Source organism: Phasianus colchicus, chromosome 4 (genome assembly GCF_987193195.1).
Source record: "Phasianus colchicus chromosome 4, bPhaCol1.hap1.1, whole genome shotgun sequence".
NCBI classification, from domain to species: domain Eukaryota; kingdom Metazoa; phylum Chordata; class Aves; order Galliformes; family Phasianidae; genus Phasianus; species Phasianus colchicus.
This window is the reverse complement of record NC_143439.1, coordinates 43,255,865-43,276,059: the sequence shown is the minus strand read 5'-3', so window position 1 is coordinate 43,276,059 and position 20,195 is coordinate 43,255,865. Positions and strand designations below refer to the sequence as shown.

Below are 20,195 nucleotides of genomic sequence, written 5' to 3'. Positions count from 1 at the left end.
GACTGCAATTGTGTTCAGAAGTGGTTTGGTTTGCTGTTTCTTTTTTTTTTTTTTTTTTTTTTTTTTTTTTAAGCTGCATTTGGTGTAACAATTGTAACTGTCTCTTTCTCATAGAGACCAAGCCATAATTATTCTTGCCATTGCTATCCTCTGAGAAGAAGCAATTCAAAGCGATGATTTCAGTCTTTAAAGCTTTATGTACCTGAAATCCCAACAAGTTGAGATTAATTTCTCTTTTCCAAAACAGGAGCTGAGAGATCAGTCCAAAGTACTTGAGATAGCATTCCCTGTGTATCTGGAGCTGAAGGACACTTCTGTTCAGTATTTGCTTCCTAATTATTGACTGACCCAGCTCATATATCAACTCCTGTTTGTTAAACAAGTTGAGATCTACAATGCTAAGTTTTGAGGTAGAATAGTGAGAAGAGTTTTAGTGCCAAAATGCCTTACAGGTAGATGATGATGAATGATTGAGAGGGAGTGTAACTTCTGATTGTCTTATGTTTTTACTGCAAGAAATCTCAAATACAGCTGTTTAGTGGGAGTTTCATACCAGTTTTCTATTCCAGTTTTTTAGGACTAAATCCAAACATGCAGGGTCTGTTTTTCTTCAAAGAAAACTATATAACCCAAGTAATAATAATAATTATTATTATTATTATTATTATTATTATATTTTATTATATATATATTTATACATTATATTATAATATTTATATTAAATATATTATTATTATTTATTAACAGTTGAGTTTGTTTTAGTTCAGGTAGTATCATAAGAGCAAGGATATGTTAATAGATCCTGGGGAGCACCAAGTCTAGAACATTTTTCCACAATGTGAGACTGGCAGTTTACCATGGGAGCACAAAGTGCCTCAAGCACTGAAGTCTGATTTCAAGTATTTTCTTTCATAGCTATCCCCTAGGTTAGCACAGTGCATAGCTATGCACAAAATATAGTAATTTTCTTTAGTACAACCTATCAAAAACTACTCTGAGAAGATTTATCCTTACATTTGTAACAATGACCATAATTGCTTAATTTACATATTTTGAAGAAAAAAGAAACAGAGCAGAGAAAGTATGAAAATGGAATATCAGGAAACTATTATGAGTGACTTTGTCAATATTATTCATGATATTAAATTCTTGTTTCAGAAAGTAAAATTATATCTATCAAGAAGACTTATGAACACACCTGCTTGGACATCTTGGCTCCAATGCCTTATCTGAAGTGCTAAGACTGCACATTTGATAAAGAGTGATAGCACATCCCTTTATTCTTTGGCAGAATTACTTATTATCAGCATACCATGAATATAGTAGAAAAATCTAAATCAATTGCCCCTCTATTTATCTTTACCAGCCATTTTTGAGAGTTTCTCCTGTCCCACATGTGGGAAGTTGTCCTGCTGCTCCTCTTCAGGCACTGAGATCTCAAGTTTAGCCAACAGTAAACAACATGCTACTCTGGCCTTCCATTGCTTACCTCACAAATCAGCTGCAATATGACCATGAATCTGAATGATAGCTAATGCTACACTCTGTACTATTAGACATGTGATTGTTTCGATTCCTTACCTATAAAACCTTTAAAACATTCCCTTTCCTAGTTTTTTTTCAGGAAAGCTACTTCCAGTGCAGTTCACTTTATAAAAATCACTTTGAAGCAGTCTTCACAGAAGGAAAGATCATTTGGCCCAGTAGCACTTGGATAAGGACTTAGTATAATTCCATTTAGGGTCTTCAAGTGCCTTGGAGATACTCAGTAAATCAATCAGCTGTGTCTGTTGTGGAAATCTACAATGCCAGAGAATTTTGACATTAAACTTTCCAGACAGGTTCACTCAAAGTGATCATTCTCAGGGTGAAACGTCTTGCATGTATTATTTGGAAATGTAATTAATATTTTTATACTGTGGTGTGTATCTGCTCTTCTAAACAGAATGTACTATGTGCTCGTTTGGCTGATCCAATATCTTCAGAACTCAGTTTGACTTCTGGAGGAAGGCCATGACTTTAAGGTCCTTATTGATGAATAGTGTCATAAAATAAGATTTTACCTTCTGAGAATCACAGCGTGCTTTGCCAACTTAGTGTATGTCTTTCTCAGATAAGTAACTTCTGAAGCTATTTCTGTAGTTCTCCTAGCATCTGATAAACCCTGCTGTTAGAACTGGCACAGCACTGCTTTCAGTTGACCGTACCTCTCTGCAGTGCCACCTCTCCTAGACCATACTGGTAGTGATGGGTTAGGGATTACCCTGAATGAGGGAGCACCACTGTATGAATATGCTTGATAGTGCTTTATTACTTTTGAGAAGCCAGTGCCATTATGCTTTTTTTTTTTTTTTTTTTTTGGGGGGGGGGGAGGGGGTTTGGGGTACACATGAAATCATTTACTGTGTCTAAAAAACAAAAGCTCCCCTTAGGACAAGAAAAGAGAACAAAAAGGAAAGGGAGGAAGGGGAGAAGGAAAGTAAATGAAAAACCGAAAAAAAAAAAAAAAAAAAAAAGGAAAAGGAAAAGGGAGGAAAGGAAGGTGGGGAATGGGGAAAAGGATGGGGTAAAAAAAAAGAGGGGGTGGAGGGATAGGGCAAAAAGGAAGAAACAAACTGAGGAAAAAGGGGAACGGAGGAAGAAGGAAAGGAAGGAAAAGGAAAAGAGGGGAAAAAAGGGGATAAAAGAAAAAGATGAAAAAAAAAACACCCCAAAATAGAGAAAAGAAAGGAGGAAAAACAGTGAAAACGGAGGGGTAGGGGTAGAGAGCTACTCCAGTTTTAGCGCGATTGGGCGAAAGCGGGCTGTTCTCTTGCTCAACCGTCTCGGAGTTGCCCATTCATTCCAGCAGCCGTGCTCCGTCCGGCAAAGGAACGGCCGGGCACGGCGGCGGCGGAGTCAGCGGGCCTCGAACCGGCGGCACAAGGGAGGCCCGGGGAGGAGGCCGGGAGCGGAGGGGACGGCTCGCCTCGCTTCGCCGCGTCTCACCTGCAGGCAGCCCGGCCCAGGTGCGCGGCAGCGGCCCCGCGCGGAGCCGTGGCGACGCGGCGAAGGGAGGGGAGGCGAGGAGGGAAGGAGAGGAGGTGCTCTGGAATTGGGGTCTGGGAGGGCCGGCCGGAGAGCGAGAGAAGGGGGAGAGAGAGGGAGGGAGGGAGGGAGGCGGAGGAAGCGAGGAGGGAGGGAGCAACGAGCCATCGCAGCTTTCCCACTCACTCTCTCCTCAACTCTCCCGTTCTTTGCCTGGACATGTCTTGAGAAAGTTGGATCTCTCATTTCGCCTTCATTTTTTCCCTTTTTTATTTCCTTTTTTTTTTTTTTTTTTCCCCCACCTTCTTCCCTGCTCATCTCTCTTTTTCCTACCGCTGGAGCCGGAGCCGCGGATGGCCGGCAACTGGAGCACCGCGCTGTGCCGGCAGGGCCGGGCGCCGCGCTCGCTGCGCGCTGGGGCCGCGCTGAACTCCGGGGCCGCGGGCAGGCGCTAGAACTGCTCGGGCAGCGAGGCTGTGATCGCTGCTTCTCCGAAAGACGGCAAAAAACAGGGAGGGTAGCGAGAGGGAAGTGTGTATGTGGAGATGAATTGAGCTGCAGCGGACTTTGAGAGGAGAGCGCCGAGTCCAGCTGGTCTGGTGAGTTCTTTGTTTAATGAGTTTGTCAGCAGCAGGATGCTCGGGAAGGTGGTTATCTTGAGTCGTGGTGCTACAGTGAGCGGATTTTAATGAAAAGACTGCGCTTCAACCCGTAGATACTGTAGTTTGAAACTGTAGCATACCTATGTTCCTGCATATATGCGTACACACACATGCATGTCTGTATCTCTGCACGCGGAGCTGACCCGAACTGTTTCGCACCTGGAGCCAGAGGCAGCGCAGCACCGACCTACAGCCCTGCGCACACCGCTGCCAGCGCGCCGCAGCGCCGCGTGGGCCGGACTCGGCCGCTCCGTACCGGGCTGCCCGCCGGCGCCGTGCCGGCTCCGCTCGCTGCGCCTGTGCACGTGGCGCCCCCTGCCGGCCGCTGCCGAGCTCCGCCTGGGGGCCGGGGGCTGCCGGAGCGGCCCCGGGAGTTGTGCGCGGGGGCTGCGGGAAGTGGAGCCTCCTGGCCGCGGCCGGCGCGTTCTGAGGGGCCGCTTCCTTCTGATCTCCAGCTGTGGGGCGCGCCGGGCTCTGCTAACAGCGCCCTCTCCCCTCCCGGCAGCTGGCTTTATTTATTTATGCGGCTCATAAAAGCCGTGTCGGGGCTAATGTGCCCCCGCCGGCTTCCCCCGCCCGCAGCCGCGAGCCCGCTGCGCCGGGATTCCCCGGGCAAACGTTTGCTGGTTGTGAAGTGCCATCACTTATTAATGAGCGCAGAACTCTCCGAGGAACGATTGGCAGTGTTTAACGTTGGGTCGGCCGGCAGCGCTACCCTCAGCGGAGTGGGGCACCCATACTCTGTGCCGAGGGTTGGGACGGAGCCACCGCCACCGCCGCCGGGGGGGCGAAGCGGGCGGCGCCGCACTCGCTGCCCCCGGCGCCGCTCCTGCCCTGTAGGCGGCCGACCGCTGGGGCTGCGGTCGTTACGCGGCTGCTGGCGGGGAGGGGGTAGGACCGCGGGCTCTGCCAAGGGCAGCCCCGTAGCGCTGCCGCCCGTTTTCGGTGTATTTTGGAGGTGTCCCTCGAGGTCCCTTCTAGTCCCTGCGCCCGAGCCCCGGCTTGCTAAAGTTTCTCAGTCGCCTTCCTCAGCACTTTCCTATACTTAAAAGCGCCGTTGTCTCCGTCGCCCCTCCCGGCGGGGCTACGGCCGGAGGCGCCGCTCCCGCCCGTCGGCGTTCAGCCCAGCCCCGGGCGGGGCGGATCCGGGGTGCGGGGCTGCCGCCGTGTCCGCGGCCGCGGAGCGCCGCAGAAACGAGTTCCGGAGCGGCCGCGGTCCGGTGCGGCGGAGGAATACGGCGCCGGGGGGCCCCGCGGCGTGGAGGGGCGGAGGGCAGCGGCGAGGCGCGCGGGTGGCGAAGAAAGGAAAGCTGCGCGGCGGAGGCAGCATGCGGGGCTGGGCCCGGCCGGCGCCCCCGACTCGGAGGCATTGAGCGTGGTGAGAGGGGGGGGTTGGGAAGTTATGAGAAGTTTGGTGCGGGGCGGATGGGACGGCTGGGACTAGAGCGGCGGTGCCGAGGCGAAGCCGGGAGGGAACTTGGCGCCGGGGTAGCGGGCGGCTGGGGCTGGGGGAACCGGACGGGACGTAGGCAGCAGGTTGTTCGTAAGTTCTGTCGAGGAAAAAAAGAAAAGGGTGGTGATAATATTTCCCCCCAAGGCAAGGTGCCTCTCTTCGTCTGCGTTCAGTGGGCCATTGTGAACTTAATTCCCCCGCGATGCAACGGGAGCGGTTCGCGGCGGAGAAATGTCCCGGGGTGGTGCTGGCCCTTTGTTTGCACTTCGCCCGGCGTCCCTCGTTGCTTTCCTCCCGCATTCCCCTGAGCGATAAGGAGCAAGGACGCGGCGCTCTCCCTTGGCTCTGTGCTACTCATAGGGAATGGAGCGCTGTTTGAGGGTGGCAGTCAGAGACTGCGGATCGCCCTGTTGGCAGTAAAAATACCCCTGGTTGTAAACTTTACTTTCTTGGCAGGAGGAGAATGCGTTAAGATACTGCGAAGCAATCCAGGCTTCCATCAAGTAGCTTCCCTGCAGCTTAAAAACTTAGATATGAATTTCTCCTTGTGTTGCATGGGAAATAGAAGACTTGCATCTATTACCTGGTCCATCTGCGTGTTTCTTATGTACCTGTTGAAACACGTGGAAATACTCAGATGTTTAGTCAGTGAAATACCGCATTTCAATGCTGAAACGACTTTATTTCAGAGGATTTTGTTTGTTTTCTGAAATCCTGAGATCTCGCGCTTAGGGAAGGTGAGCTCCAGTAGTACAGCAGGCTCCTGGGTTGATAACTTAGTATGAGAAAGGAGCTTATATGACTAAGTTATCATTGGTTTCTGTAAAAGCAAAGAAGAAAAAAAAAAAGTCTATAAAACCCCACAGATTGGTGTCTTTTATTGTTTTGGGGTTTTCTTTGTTTGTTTTTTAGTTAAAGCTGGGTTTTGGCTCAGTAGAACTGTTTTTTGTCCTCTTGAATTTTAGTGTCATGTTAAATTTTGACCACACTTCTTAATTCCCAAAGATCTGCTTTTCCTTGTACAGTGGGAGAGCTCAGTACAAGATACGCTACTCGCTGTCGTGTGCAAATAGTTAAAGTTCTCAGTGTGAAACCACCTTAGTCAATGTCTTTGCGTGCTGCCTGAGTACAGCGGTTGTGTTTTCCTTTTAACAGCAGAGATCTGGACTGCATAAATCAAAGTACCTCATGAGATTAACTTCTAAGGTGGTGAATGTAAGCATGAAGCTCTCTGGAGTTCAGTCACAAGTTGAAACTGTTACATTAATCTCTACGGCATTGTACATTTTTTGAATAACTTACCAGCTTTACGAATACAACACTCCTATATGCTTTCATCATGTGTTGCTTTTCTGTCTGCCAACACGCAGGAACCCCTCACTGGTGTCTCTCTTCCTCCTCCCAGAAATAAAAAACCCTAAGAAACTTTTTCAGTGTTGATTTAAAAAGAAAAGTTTTACTTCTGAGTTTTAATTGGAAGCTTAAAGATGTTGAAATAGTTAAACCTGGCTTTTTTTTTTTGCTGGGGCTACATGAATAATTGCTTTTAAACAATGGAGCAAGAAGGTGTAACTGTAGAGTTGTGCAGCTCACAAAGTCTCATGATCTCCCCTCCACTGCTACAATAGACGCCTGTCATAACGGTTTAATTACTGCAGTAATAACTTTTCACACTGTATTTGTATTAGATGTTGTTACTCACACATGCTGATCAAAACTGACTTTAAAGTAAATTGGTGATGTTTTGATTAGTAGACACATCTTAGTGTTAGAAACATTGGAAATTAGAGAAGCTGATATACGTGTGTCAAAAAACACAGAAAACAACACCAGAGTGCTACTGTATTTGTTAAAAGTTAGTGGTATCTTTCAGAAGGCAATCACTGTAGCAGCAGCACCTCTTCTAGTGCTGTCTGGTGTTTCCCAAGCTCAGTGTTAAAGCCATGCACAGGGTTGTCATCTGCCAGTGTAGGTGATGTCGCTCTGTGTTATGGACTGGACCGGCTGGCCTTGGGAGTAGGAGAGGGAGAGCAGTGGCACCAAGTCTTATCCTGACAGCTTTTTGGCCCAGTGTTTTTCTGCATGTGGCTTTTGCGTGATTGGTGAGGATAATTCCTGCAGTGTATCCTGTTGGTACCTTATGTAGAAGTTAGAGCTTGTTTTGCCTTTTTGGCATTTTTCTGTTTTACTCTGTTTGCTGCTTAAAGTTACAAGTCTATATACTCCAAGCATTCTGCTAAGAGGAACAGGCATATATATAAGACTGGGATCTTATCCAAATTTTCTGCATTTTTAAGTTTTCAATCTGAGGTCTGCCAGCCCTGCCAGTTTCTATTTTTCTGTTGTCTTTATCGTGAAGGTGGTGCACGTTGCTAAGTTGTGAATATTTTTTCCCATTTCAGATTATGTTAATGAGTTAAATCACATTGTTAATGTAGTAGCTAGTAAAACTATCATAGGTTTCCCTACAATTAATATACATACGAGTAATGGTCCTTCCAAGTAGGATATCAATGTTTGTTGGAATGTAGCATTCCAGAATAAATACAGTGTGCTTCTTATAAACCTAGGGCTATGGTGTTATTTAAGCCAAATGTTCCATTAAGTCTTGAAAATGGATGCAGAAAATCTTGATACTCCAAAGGTTAAAAAAAAAAAAAATTGAGGAATTTGAAGTATAGTCTAGATAAAATGTTTGTGAAATTCAGTTATGCTGGCTTACTGTTATGAACCATCTGAGTTTATATCTAACACATAAGCACTCTATTTGAATGTCCTCATACTTTCCCTTAGTAATTAAATGTCTTTGCATTTTTTAATACTGTGAATATTTATCAAGATTATACTATATGTTGATAATTCTGGTTCAAGATTTTTTGGTTTCTGGTAACTCTGCAAATGATGACACAAGATAAGGGAAGTGAAATGTAGCAAATATCTAACTTTTATGTAATGTACTCCACTGAGCAACTGAGTTGAGGGATGCTATTAAGCTGTAGGTTGTGACTCAGCAGACCTTGGAATTTGCTGCTACAAAATGGACCCTTACTGGTGATTGTATTAATAGCCTGCCTGTTGCCAGCTCTCAGCAGACTCTACTTGAAGTTATTACAGAAAATAAGCAAAGAGTACTTAAGGTATTATAGAACAGGAAAATATTTATGTAATAGTAAAACCTATGCATATATTCAACTTAGAATTTTAATGAAGAACTTGGGAATCTTAGTGCAGTCCAGTGCATCATAATCAAATATGCCTGAGATAAGAGGAGCAAAAGATGAAGGAAAAAAAAAAAAAGACCTATAGTGTTTTACTTAGTAAATACACCATTCCTGACAGCTTATTGCCAGCTGCTAATAAGTATGGGCTGTGAGTTACAGAATGATTTAGCACCTGAGGTCCACATACTCTCTGCTACTGAATTTTAATAGACATTAGGCCCAAAGTATGTCTAGTTTGGACAAGAGTGCAAAATGAGTGCTGAGAGTTAAAGGAATTGCATAGAAGTGATTTACAGAGAATTGTTCTGATAGGTGAGAAGAACAGGAGAGTAACTTCTGTTTGCCTAGCCGTACTCCTCACCTAAGTGGCTGCTTCCCACAACTTTTGGAAGGCTTTCACCAAGGAAGTTGGGTGGTTTTAACACCTGTATTTATTTGGATAGAGTGGAGCTTCTTTCACCTGTCATGGTTGCGGGTCCTAAAACTTCCACAGTGAGAGTTGTTTCTGTTGATTGCTTAAAGTGATGTAATCATTTCTGACACATCTTTTAGCTAAGACTAATGACTTCTTAAATTGCTTGGAATTTAATAGGTACTGTTATCAGTTATTTTCATGAAAAAAGTTGCTGCAGTAAATGTTTATTTAGCAGCATGTTAATAGAAAGAAGTCATGGAGACCCAAACGTGTGTTTAAGGACAAACCGCAGTCTAGAAAAAACAGTAGTGAGGGGAGGAATAAAGCTGTTAATCCATTGACATGTTGTTATTTCAACGTTACACTCATTTGCCCTACCAGCTTTTCATTCTTCCAGACCTTTTCAGTAGGGTTTCCAGCTAGTAACTTAAATTTTGTTCTTTGCTATAGCCATAGCCTTGATCAAGTAACTTAGCTGCTATATTTGGAAGACAGACTACACTTCTTTTTTCTTTCTAAAGGAAACTGACTGTTTTTTATTTCTTCTCTCAAATTTCCTATAGCTCTGTGGGTCTGAGTTTTAAGTCCTTCTCAAACTCACTGATTTAGTAATAGCTGTGACCAAATTAGGTGCTTCTGAGGTTTTAGAGTGAACTGTTAACACAACCAGGTTAATTTGCTGTAATTCTTCCTAGTGGGTAGAAATGGTCCATGGAATTTCAGCCAGTGTCCTCTTTCAGTTATCTAATTGAGCAGGTAGGAATGAGAGAAGAAAAAAATAACAGTGAGAGAAAATGTGAGTGGGTGAAGAAGGCAACATATGGGACACTTTTTGAGCTGAGATGAACAGGAACAGTGATGATGGGCACTGAGGACAATGATAGTCGAAGGTAGGGAGGAGGAAAACTGGGGATAAAATGTGGGAGAAGAGGTCAGGAAGAACGAGAGAAGAGCACAGTTAGGAATCAGCATTGATAGTTGTATGACAAAAGTCAGTCAGGGAAGATGATGCTAAAAAAAGAGGTATAGGAAAAATGTTTAGGATTTAAAAGAAGGTGAAAGGAAAGAATGTGTGCTACTTAATAAAATTAATCAGGTTAACTTGCTTTTTACTTGCTGGAAATAATTTTTTCTCCTAAGACATATAAATATATATATATTTTTATTTTGAAAGCTTGAGCTTCGTTGAGGAGGCATTCTGAAGCTTTAACTTATCCTGTGAGATTTTCAGAAGTAACAACAAGTATGGATGCTGATAAAGACCATAGTCTAGAAAGGTCTAACCTTTCTTTATGCATGGATTTAGACAATGAAAATTATGCCTTTTCCTTCAAAAAATAGCGCTAGTGAGGACATGTCTCCATGTCTGTCTTGCTGTTCTGGACTCTGTCATTTCTGGAGTGTGTTTAAAAGAAATACGTCTTTGTAGTCTTTCCAGTTATTTTATTAGATTCATATTCCAATAGCTCTTGATGATAAATTCTCAAATCTATTTAGGGAAAGGAATAAAGGATTACACTTCATCCCTTACTGATGGTTTTACAGCTTAGTGGTGCCTGGCTCTTTTTTTTTTTTTTTTTTTTTTTTTTAAGTTGTATGCACTGCTATCCTCTACTCTTAAAAGGAGACTTAGAGCTGGCAAGAATGCAACATGTACAGAATAATTCTCTAGTTATAACTTCTGTCTGTACTTATTACAAGAGGTGCTTATAGTATATATTGAAGAATCAAGAGAAAATCCATCGTAGTTTCAAACCATATATTGTAGTTTACTTCTGCGTCATTGGACATAATTCATTTTACAGTCTAAGTGAAATGAGGGAGAAAAACGTTATATCAAAGGACAAGGTTTCATGTGAACTAGAGGATTGGAGTGAAAGTTCAGTACTTCAGATTCATTCAGATCAAGTTTGCTGACTTACAGTAGCCAGCACTGGTATATTTCTTCTAATAGTCTTGCTTCACAAAGTGTTTCAGATGGAGTTAACAGTGTGTTCTCCTTGTATCATGATAATAATTCCTAAACTTGTTCTTGGGGATTCTTGAGATTTTGGGGGCATTTTAATTTACCTGATTTTCTGTAACTAAGTCATGTTGAAACATTCTGCAAAAAAGGGTATAGCCTAGATATGTATATTTTCTTCAAAGTGTGAGTTCGAAACTAAGTATAAAAGTTATCTGAATAATAATTGAACATCCGTAAGTCTTAATGCTTCTTTCTCTTGTTTCAGGTTTTTTGTAATTGCTGCCATGGGAAGATACTTGACTATGCTCTTGCTGCTTATGCTGCTGGTGCAGCATATTGAAAACTGTGAAGGAAGTCAAATACCACATCATGTTTCACCAATGCAGTTTACACAAGCGCAGTATAATGCAACTGTGTATGAGAATTCTGCAGCCAAAACTTACGTTGGGCATCCAGTGAAAATGGGCATTTATATTGTAAATCCATTATGGGACCTAAGGTACAAAATTATTTCTGGTGACAATGAGAACTTGTTCAAAGCTGAAGAATTTGTTCTTGGAAACTTTTGTTTTTTGAGAATACGGACCAAGGGAGGAAACACAGCTATCCTTAACAGAGAGGTAAAAGACCATTATATGCTGACTGTTAAAGCAGTTGAAAAAAATACAAATGCTGAAACGCGCACGAAGGTCAGGGTACAGGTACTGGATACAAATGACTTGCGGCCTTTGTTTTCTCCAACATCTTACAGCGTTTCTTTGCCTGAAAACACACCAGTAAGGACCAGCATCGCAAGAGTCAGTGCAACAGATGCAGATATAGGAACAAATGGGGAATTCTACTATAGCTTTAAAGAAAGAACGGATGTGTTTGCTATACATCCTACTAGTGGTGTGGTAGTTCTAACTGGCAGGCTTGACTACTTGGACACTAAGCTTTATGAGATGGAAATTCTTGCTGTGGACCGTGGACTGAAGCTGTATGGTAGCAGTGGCATCAGCAGTATGGCAAAACTAACTGTTTATGTGGAGCAAGCAAATGAATATGCCCCTGTTATTACAGCTGTTACGTTGACTCCATCAGAATCAGACAAAGATCCAACTTACGCAATTGTAACTGTAGAGGACAATGATCAAGGTTCAAATGGAGAAATAGCATCATTGAATATTGTTGCAGGTGATCCACTTCAGCAGTTCAGAACAGTGAGATCTGTGCCAGGAGGTAAAGAATATAGGGTCAAAGCTGTTGGTCACATTGACTGGGAGAGCCACCCTTTTGGATACAACCTTACCCTTCAAGCAAAAGATAAAGGAAATCCTCCACAGTTTTCATCTGTAAAGGTTATTCATGTGACATCGCCACAATTTAAGTCTGGTCCTGCCAGATTTGAAAAAGAGATATATAGAGCTGAAATAAGTGAATTTGCCCCTCCAAACACGCCTGTGATAATGGTGAAAGCTCTGCCTAGTTATCCACATCTAAAATATATATTTAAAAATACACCTGGCAAAGTAAAATTCAATTTAAACACTCATACTGGTCTTATTACCACTTCAGAACCCATAAAAGCACAATACTCCTCCCATTTTGAACTTGAGGTTATGACAAGTGACAGAAGAGCTGCTGCAAAAGTATTAATTAAGGTATTAGGCATGAACAGCAATCCTCCTGAATTTACTCAGACAGCCTATAAAGCATCCTTTGATGAGAATGTGCCAATAGGTACAAGTGTCATGAGAGTGAGTGCAAAAGATCCTGATGAAGGGGAAAATGGTTATGTGACCTACAGTATTGCTAACCTAAACCCTTTGCCATTTGTGATTAACCATTTCAGTGGGATTATTAGTACCTCAGAAGACTTGGATTATGAATTGATGCCAAGGGTTTACAATTTAAGGATTCGAGCTTCTGATTGGGGTATACCATATCGTCGAGAAGTTGAAGTTCCTGTGACTATTATCTTAAATAATCTGAATGACAATATACCTCTGTTTGAGAAAATTAATTGTGAGGGAACAATTCCCAGGGATCTTGGTGTTGGAGAACAAATAACAACTGTATCTGCCATTGATGCTGATGAGCTCCAGTTGGTAAGATACCAAATTGAATCTGGAAATGAGCTGGATTTGTTTAGCCTAAATCCAAATTCTGGTGTGCTTTCGCTCAAGCAGTCACTAGCAGATGGCCCAGGTGCTAAAATGTCTTTTCACAGTTTGAAAATTACAGCTACAGATGGAGAAAACTTTGCAAAACCATTGTATATCAACATCACTGTAGCTACTGGTCGCAAACTGGTCAACTTGCAATGTGAAGAAACTGGTGTTGCCAAAATGCTTGCAGAGAAACTCTTACAAGCAAATAAATTGCACAGTCGTGGAGAAGTTGAGGATGTTTTCTTTGACACTCACTCCCTGAATATGCATACACCTCAGTTTAGAAGTACTCTCCCCAGTAGCATTGAGGTAAGAGAGGATCAGCCTGTGGGCTCCAACATAATACTTATGAATGCTACTGATCTTGATACTGGCTTCAATGGAAAGTTACTATATGTTATCTCTGGAGGTAATGAAGACAGCAGTTTCATCGTTGATATGGAAAGTGGAATGCTGAAAATTTTGTCTCCACTTGACCGAGAAGTAAAAGATAAATACAGTCTGAATGTTACTGTCTATGATCTTGGAATACCACAGAAGTCTGCCTGGCACCTTTTAGATATAAGAATTTTGGATGCTAATGATAACCCCCCAGAGTTTCTACAAGACAGCTATTTTGTGGAAGTGAGTGAAAACAAAGAGCTAAACAGTGAAATTATTCAAATTGAAGCTACTGATAAAGATTTAGGGGCTAATGGAGAAGTGAAATATTCTCTTCTTACAGATACTGACAAATTTGCTATTAATGCTGTGACAGGAGTTGTGAAAGTTGTTGGGCTTCTGGATCATGAAGAACAACATGTCTATTTCTTAAAAATAGAGGCTAGGGACCAACCTACTGAAGAACCTCAGTTATTTTCAACAGTTATTTTGAAAGTCTCTATAGAAGATGTTAATGATAATCCTCCTAAGTTTATTCCTTCAAATTATCATGTGAAAATTCGAGAAGATCTTCCTGAAGGAACAATTATTACGTGGTTAGAAGCCTATGATCCTGATTTAGGCCAGTCAAGTCAAGTACGATACAGTCTTTTGGACAGTGGGGATGGCACTTTTGATGTTGATAAACTAAGTGGAGCAATACGTATTGTACAAAGACTGGATTATGAAAAGAAACAACTTTATAATTTGACTGTGCGGGCCAAGGACAAAGGAAAACCCATTTCATTATCTTCTACGTGTTATGTTGAAGTTGAGGTAGTTGATGTGAATGAGAACTTGCACCCTCCACGGTTCTCTGTATTTGCTGATAAAGGCTTTGTAAAAGAAGATGCCCCTATTGGCTCCTCAGTAATGACTGTATCTGCTTATGATGAAGATGAAGGACGAGATGGGGAGATAAGATATTCCATCAGAGACGGGTCTGGTATGGGAGTTTTTCGAATAGATGAAGAAAAAGGTAAGGTGGCTTCCTGTTGTTCTTATATTCTAAGTAAAATAGCATGCCAGCAAAGCGATAACAAGCTGATAAAGCAGACAACTTGCATTGTCACTGTTGAGAGAGATGTTGGGAGAAAAAAGAAAAAGACACTAATAACACATACTGTTCTATCTATTGCTTTGGTGAAATTGTACGTATACATTTGATAAGTACTTTTCCTTTAGTATCCTTGTTTTGATCCAGCTTGTTTACAGCTATTCTTAGGTCTTAAAATCTCTACCACCTGACAAGAATACTATTGATAGAGAATGGAGGTTTCCTTCATGCAGAGAGCTGGACAGTATGGGACGTATGAAGTTGAGGGCGTAAAGTGCTCTCTACGTAAGGAATTCTGACATTCTTATGCTTTGCAATCCTAAACTACGTCTCTGTTACTTCATTTAGTAGTGGTATGCATGTGTGATACTTCCATGCCTGCAGGTTTTTATAATTATATTTTATAGTTTTTATGAGTGCCCATTTGTATTAGTAATCACTACTTCATGGAAATGCTCCTGTCAAAGAAAGCTGCTTTTAAAAAGCTTATATAAGTCAAGCAGATTGAACTGTTGACTGATCTCATTAATGATGGATAAATTGAGAAGCAACTGTCAGAATTACTCCATTGTCATGTGTTCAGAGAAAAATATAATTATGGCTGTAATTGAAGTCTAGTGCTTTTAATATTTTGCTTGCACATCTCTGTAGCTACTTGTTCTTTTATGTCTGATAAAGCACTGATGTTGTGCTACTATCTCATGGGGTATGCGTGTGAAGAAGAGTTTTTTTTTTTTTTTTATCTTAAGGAACAAATTCTTCCTAAGATGCTTGAGTGTTTTTGTGTTTGCTGGGCGTGTTTTTCTTCATATTTTGAACTAAACCAAGGAACTGATGATGGAATGTAGAGCATCTAAAAGCCTGACTATGTAGCTTAAAATCTGTCTCAAGTTAGTGGGTTTTTTTAATCTTTTTCCTAAGAAATCATCAGCATTGTTACAGAAGGCAGTCTTTATACTTAATGGAATCTTTGTCATGCTCTTCAAAATGGTCTGGCCTTGATACAGGGAGCAGGTTGATAATTAGCCAAGAGAGCACATTAAAGAATGTGTGAAAGAGGAAATCTGCAAGCGACTTGGTGACTTTTTCAGCTTGCTAAGGGGCTTTTCTGACTTTACCTTTGAGTTTCCTTCTGTCTTTGAGAGCATCACACTACGCTTCCTTTCAAAGTTTGATAAACTGGATTTCAGAAGCTGTTTGGTGTTAACTCTATTGGCTAAGTAGAATTCTTTTATTTCTTGCTTCTTAGAAATCAAGGACAAGAGTCACATTTGCAGAAAAAACTAAGATGATTGATGTTAGAAACATCACATAGCTCTAGGCATAGCATTTTAGCTGGCTTTCAGGTTACTATTTCCATGTTATTATGTGGTGTTTGATTTGTTTTTTTCTTAACTATTCTAAATTTCAACAGGTCCAAAATTGTATTAGTGGTTGATATTTTTATCATTTATTCTAAAATTTTCAAGAGAGAGCCTAATGTAATTTTGCCACTAGTTTTTGAATACTTTTTTTTTTTTTTTTTTGAGTCTTACCTTTGTCTTAGATCAGGTGATTTTCATAGATTGGATGACTGCAGTTCTCTCCAAGGTCTCAGAAGTAAATCTCTTACAAGGGACCCTAATGTCGTAATCTTAAACTGAGGAACTGCTTTGATTAGTTTGTGTAATTCTTTCAATCTCTAATGCTTATCAAGAAGACACAGAAAAAAGTGCATTAAGAATGAATTCTGTAGTAGATTGTATTTCAACTGTAATATTTTTGGACTTATGGTAGGGGAAAGCAGATGCCAAGATGATTGCAACAGTTTCTGTACCACCTTCCCTACCTTACTTTATTACAATGTAAGAAATAGGGTGCATGTGTGTAGGCCATCTAAAAGGAAGTATTTTTCATATGTAGTGTAATAAAGTCACAAACCCCATTCCCTCAGGACGTTATAGCTACTAAAAGTATGACTAAAGTAAACAAATTGTTTTAATGAGTTTAATTTGAGGTTCGGCGTTATGCTATCTCTAGCTTATATATTGTTAACTGGAAGCCAAGTGAGTAAAGAGGGAGATCATAACTCATTATTTGGCCTTTTCTTTCATCCCTCTTGCAAGTATCAGCAGATTGTTACTTCTAGAAGGTCCAGGGTAACCTTACAGAAGTTCTCAGCTGGACATAAGCATTAGACTGTCTATGATTATGATTCTGAATTGTAGAGTCTTTCTTGTTTTCACTGCCACTTTAGAGCTGAGAAGGACGGACAATACTTTCTATTTGCTGCATACATCATCTTAGGTAGGTTGATGAGTCACCTGTATCGAATTCCTGCTGTGATTATGAAAAAGAAACTGCTGGTTATCACCGTAGTCAGTGAAGGGTTAATGAACACTGTCTTCATCTTCAGAAACAAAATGGGAGATCATACAGGGAGAGCGTGTTGAGAACTGTTGCTCACATTCAGTCTTGATGCTAGAACTGAAACTAAGTGGAACAGCTGATAGATTAAATCAGACAACTCAGTTTCACAACAAATGAGTGAATTTAAGAAATAGAAGCAACTGCTGGGGGAGAATCTGCAGCAGAAACTACATAAATTTATGTAGCTGAGGAAGCAAGCAGAATGGGAGTATAGGTGCCCTAGGACAGTGCAGTGTTTGTAGGCAATGTGAGCTCATCCTGAAACCTGTTGCTGAGAAACAAAGGAAGTTTCAAACTGAATTCCCCTGTATCCCATTGTGTCTAACCAGCTGTATACTGGAGCAGTCAGTCTTGAACTCTTGTACTCCATGTATGAGGTGTTACACATAGATTCTATTTAGATTTTTCTGAAGATGATTTAACTGAGTTAATAAACCATGGCTAGTTTTACAAACATTTTTATTAGAAATTTCCCACTAGGTCAGATCGCAAGGCTACCTATCAGCAAATGTCTTCTGAACTTCTGCAGATGTGGATGTTTTCCAGAGCATAACCTAGATCCAGAATAGTGTATGGCAGTCTGAAGTTCGTGCATGTTAAACTTATTACTGGTATTTCGTCAAGTAATTAAGTTACTTGTAATCAGGAATCTTAATGTTCAGTGAATAGTGAGGTACTGTGTTACAGAATAACAGCAATTCTAACAATAACAAAGTTTCAAACGATGAAAGTAATTTGCAGACTGAGAAAGGCACAGAATCATGCTCGATTAGAGCAAGGACCTGTTCAACTTGGTATACCATCTCCAAAGCTCTGAGACAAGAGCACAACAGACAAATAATATGTCTTTCTAATAGTTTCCCAAACTGATCATTTTCTGTTTGTGGAGTACTTGATTTAGATAGGGTTTGTAAGTATTCAGTAGTGTTTTCTTTCGTGTTTTCTTTCTTTGTCTTTGCTTGATACCATGTAATCTCAAGAGTAGCCTTACTGAGAAAATATGATTTGTTTTCATAAAGATTGTTAAAGGAACAAGTAGAAAATATGAAGGGGGACATACAGAGGAAAATTCATTTTATTGCACTATCTCCATTTGCGTAAAACACCATCAACAAAGTGTAATGAGTGGAAGACAATATTTTTAATATTACCAGAACCATTTCCAGCAGGAAAGACAGTAATTCTTACAGAGAATGAATTGGATTTTCACTACATAGAACAAAGTACTGAATTATACTCTTAAAAAGTAGAGCATTGCGAACAAATAATAAGCATGTTAATATTTCTTTGTAGTGTTCTCAAAATTGCTTTAATGAGAGCGCAGTGTATGATTTACGTTTGTACATAAGGGGCAGTTTTGTGTTCTGCATCTTTGGTGTTCATTGGCTTTTGAGCGTTTTTAATCATCCCACCACTCACCAGTCTTGAGTTTTAATAATAAAGACAGGCATTACCAAATACTGAGCACTGTGATCATCAGTGGGGCTGAAAACCTGGGCACCTGTTGCATATGCAATAAATCAGCAGTGTGATCTGAAACAGAAGCCAGATGGCCTGCATCTGGCCTAACTACTATTGCACCTATAAACCAGGGTGGCTGCACTCAGCTCATCTGTTGGTAATGGTCTGCTCTGGTGTTCTTATGGAGAGTGGCAGTTGGCACAGGCAAAACTCAGTTCAGCAATATTCTAGTGTCTGGGAATGTTTTCTGGTTTTTTTGTACTGATACAGCTGTAAACCTTTTGAATGTAGAAGAGGCATTTTTAATAAAAACTGAGACCAGTATGATTTTGGTTTTAAGTCAGTTGTAGTTGAGCAGTCTTACAAATATGGGACTTTCTTCACATTCTTTAAGTGAATACTTCATGTTAAAGTTTCACCTAACGTGTACTCCAGTTTGTTGCTTCATTTGTGTACATCGTAAATATCAGTATGTACAAAAATTTAATTTCACTCAAGTTAATATGAAGTAAATAAACAGAACTTAAATTTTCCTTAATTTCCAATTTTCTACTGTATTTATTCCACCCATGCTGCTGTCAGAGCCATACAGTGACTGTCTGCTCTGTTTGTTCTGAATTGTTGCAGATCTATTAGATAGTTTATAGGTCCGTGAACACTATTAACAGCAAAAGTATTGAGCAAATCTTTTTCTAAGAAAACTGTGAAACAGGAAATTAAAAACTGTGATTGAGGAGGTGATGTTCACAGTCAGGAGAGAATATTTCTAGTGGGTTTGATATGGTGGACTGTGAGAAAGTGCTTTAAAATTTAGTCTGCTTATATTTGACAATGACATTTCCTGCTTAGCTTCTGTCCACAGATACAGTCTCATCGGCACACAGCTTTGGACATTATAATTCCTTATGTGAATATTTAGACTAAATCAAAATGTGAAGTAAATGGGAAAAAGACTTTCTCTTGAGGGGTTTCACGTAGTGTTTTCTCTTTGCAAAGTTCAGTGGTTCTTTCCACTCTCTGAAGAGATAGACACCTTGTAATCCAGCTATTTCTAAATACTAAGAGGTTACAGTTTTTTTGCACAAGAAATTCTTGCTCTAGCTGGTTGAGGTGCTGATGTTAGTGAAACTCCATGTGCAGACTAATTTTCCAAGTATCTATTTAGTTTCTCAAAAGTTTTACACCTCACACCAAATTCTGCACTTCCGGGTTATGTTGTTTGCCAAGCTTCTGTTAAGTGATTTGCCCTTACAGCTAAATTCTTTCAGTGACTGAGCTATAAATGTGCTAGAGTCAGAATTTTTAAGGTTATTCCAATGCAGTTTGTTCAAAATGAAACAAAACCTTCTAGAATTATTACTAGATTCTATAGATTCTAACTTAGAATTAAGTTCTTAGGCCTATGGTGTTGATCTGGAAGGTTATTTCTTTAATAAGAGGCTGTGTCAGCACTTCAGTTAGCTATTTAGATCTAAAAGGTGACTGTAGTAGATGTACACCAGAGATTTGGGTGAAATTCGAGATGAGAGTAAGAGAAGTTTTTCATAATCAAAGGCCTTATGCAAGATATTCCTTGGATTCTGGAATTGATTGATCAGTCAGTTGCCACATTGACATTTGGAATTCAAGTGCAAATTATTAAACTCATCCTTGGAAAAATTATAAGAGGGCAAACATCCTTTATTTATTGAATAATTCTGATCAAAGCTCTTAAAGGAATTCAAGTGAATTTTTTTGAATTTGTGATAATGTCTTTTATGTATTAATGGGATTAAAGAGTATGGATTTTTTTTTTCCTTGAAAAAAATTGTTATTGTTATTAAAAACAAGCACACAGAACTGTCCTTGTTGTAGAAACAGTAAGCAGTTTAGGTCAGAGATGCAGAAAGACATTATCTTGGCTTTCCATGCAAGAGGCGTTTACTAAATAATTTTAAAGAATATTATAAAA

At 40.7% G+C, this 20,195-nt stretch overlaps 1 protein-coding gene across 1 annotated transcript in view; it reads left to right on the top strand.

Annotated features, from left to right (window-relative positions):
- The first annotated feature begins 3,159 nt into the window (after positions 1 to 3,159).
- FAT1 (FAT atypical cadherin 1) overlaps positions 3,160 to 20,195 on the top strand; it is a 103,324-nt gene continuing 86,288 nt past the window's right edge. Inside the window, exons 1-2 of the mRNA XM_090139357.1 lie at positions 3,160 to 3,626; positions 11,010 to 14,296. Of these exons, the coding sequence (XP_089995483.1) occupies positions 11,029 to 14,296 (3,268 nt within the window). The 5' untranslated portion in view covers positions 3,160 to 3,626; positions 11,010 to 11,028. The remainder of the gene's footprint in view (positions 3,627 to 11,009; positions 14,297 to 20,195) is intronic.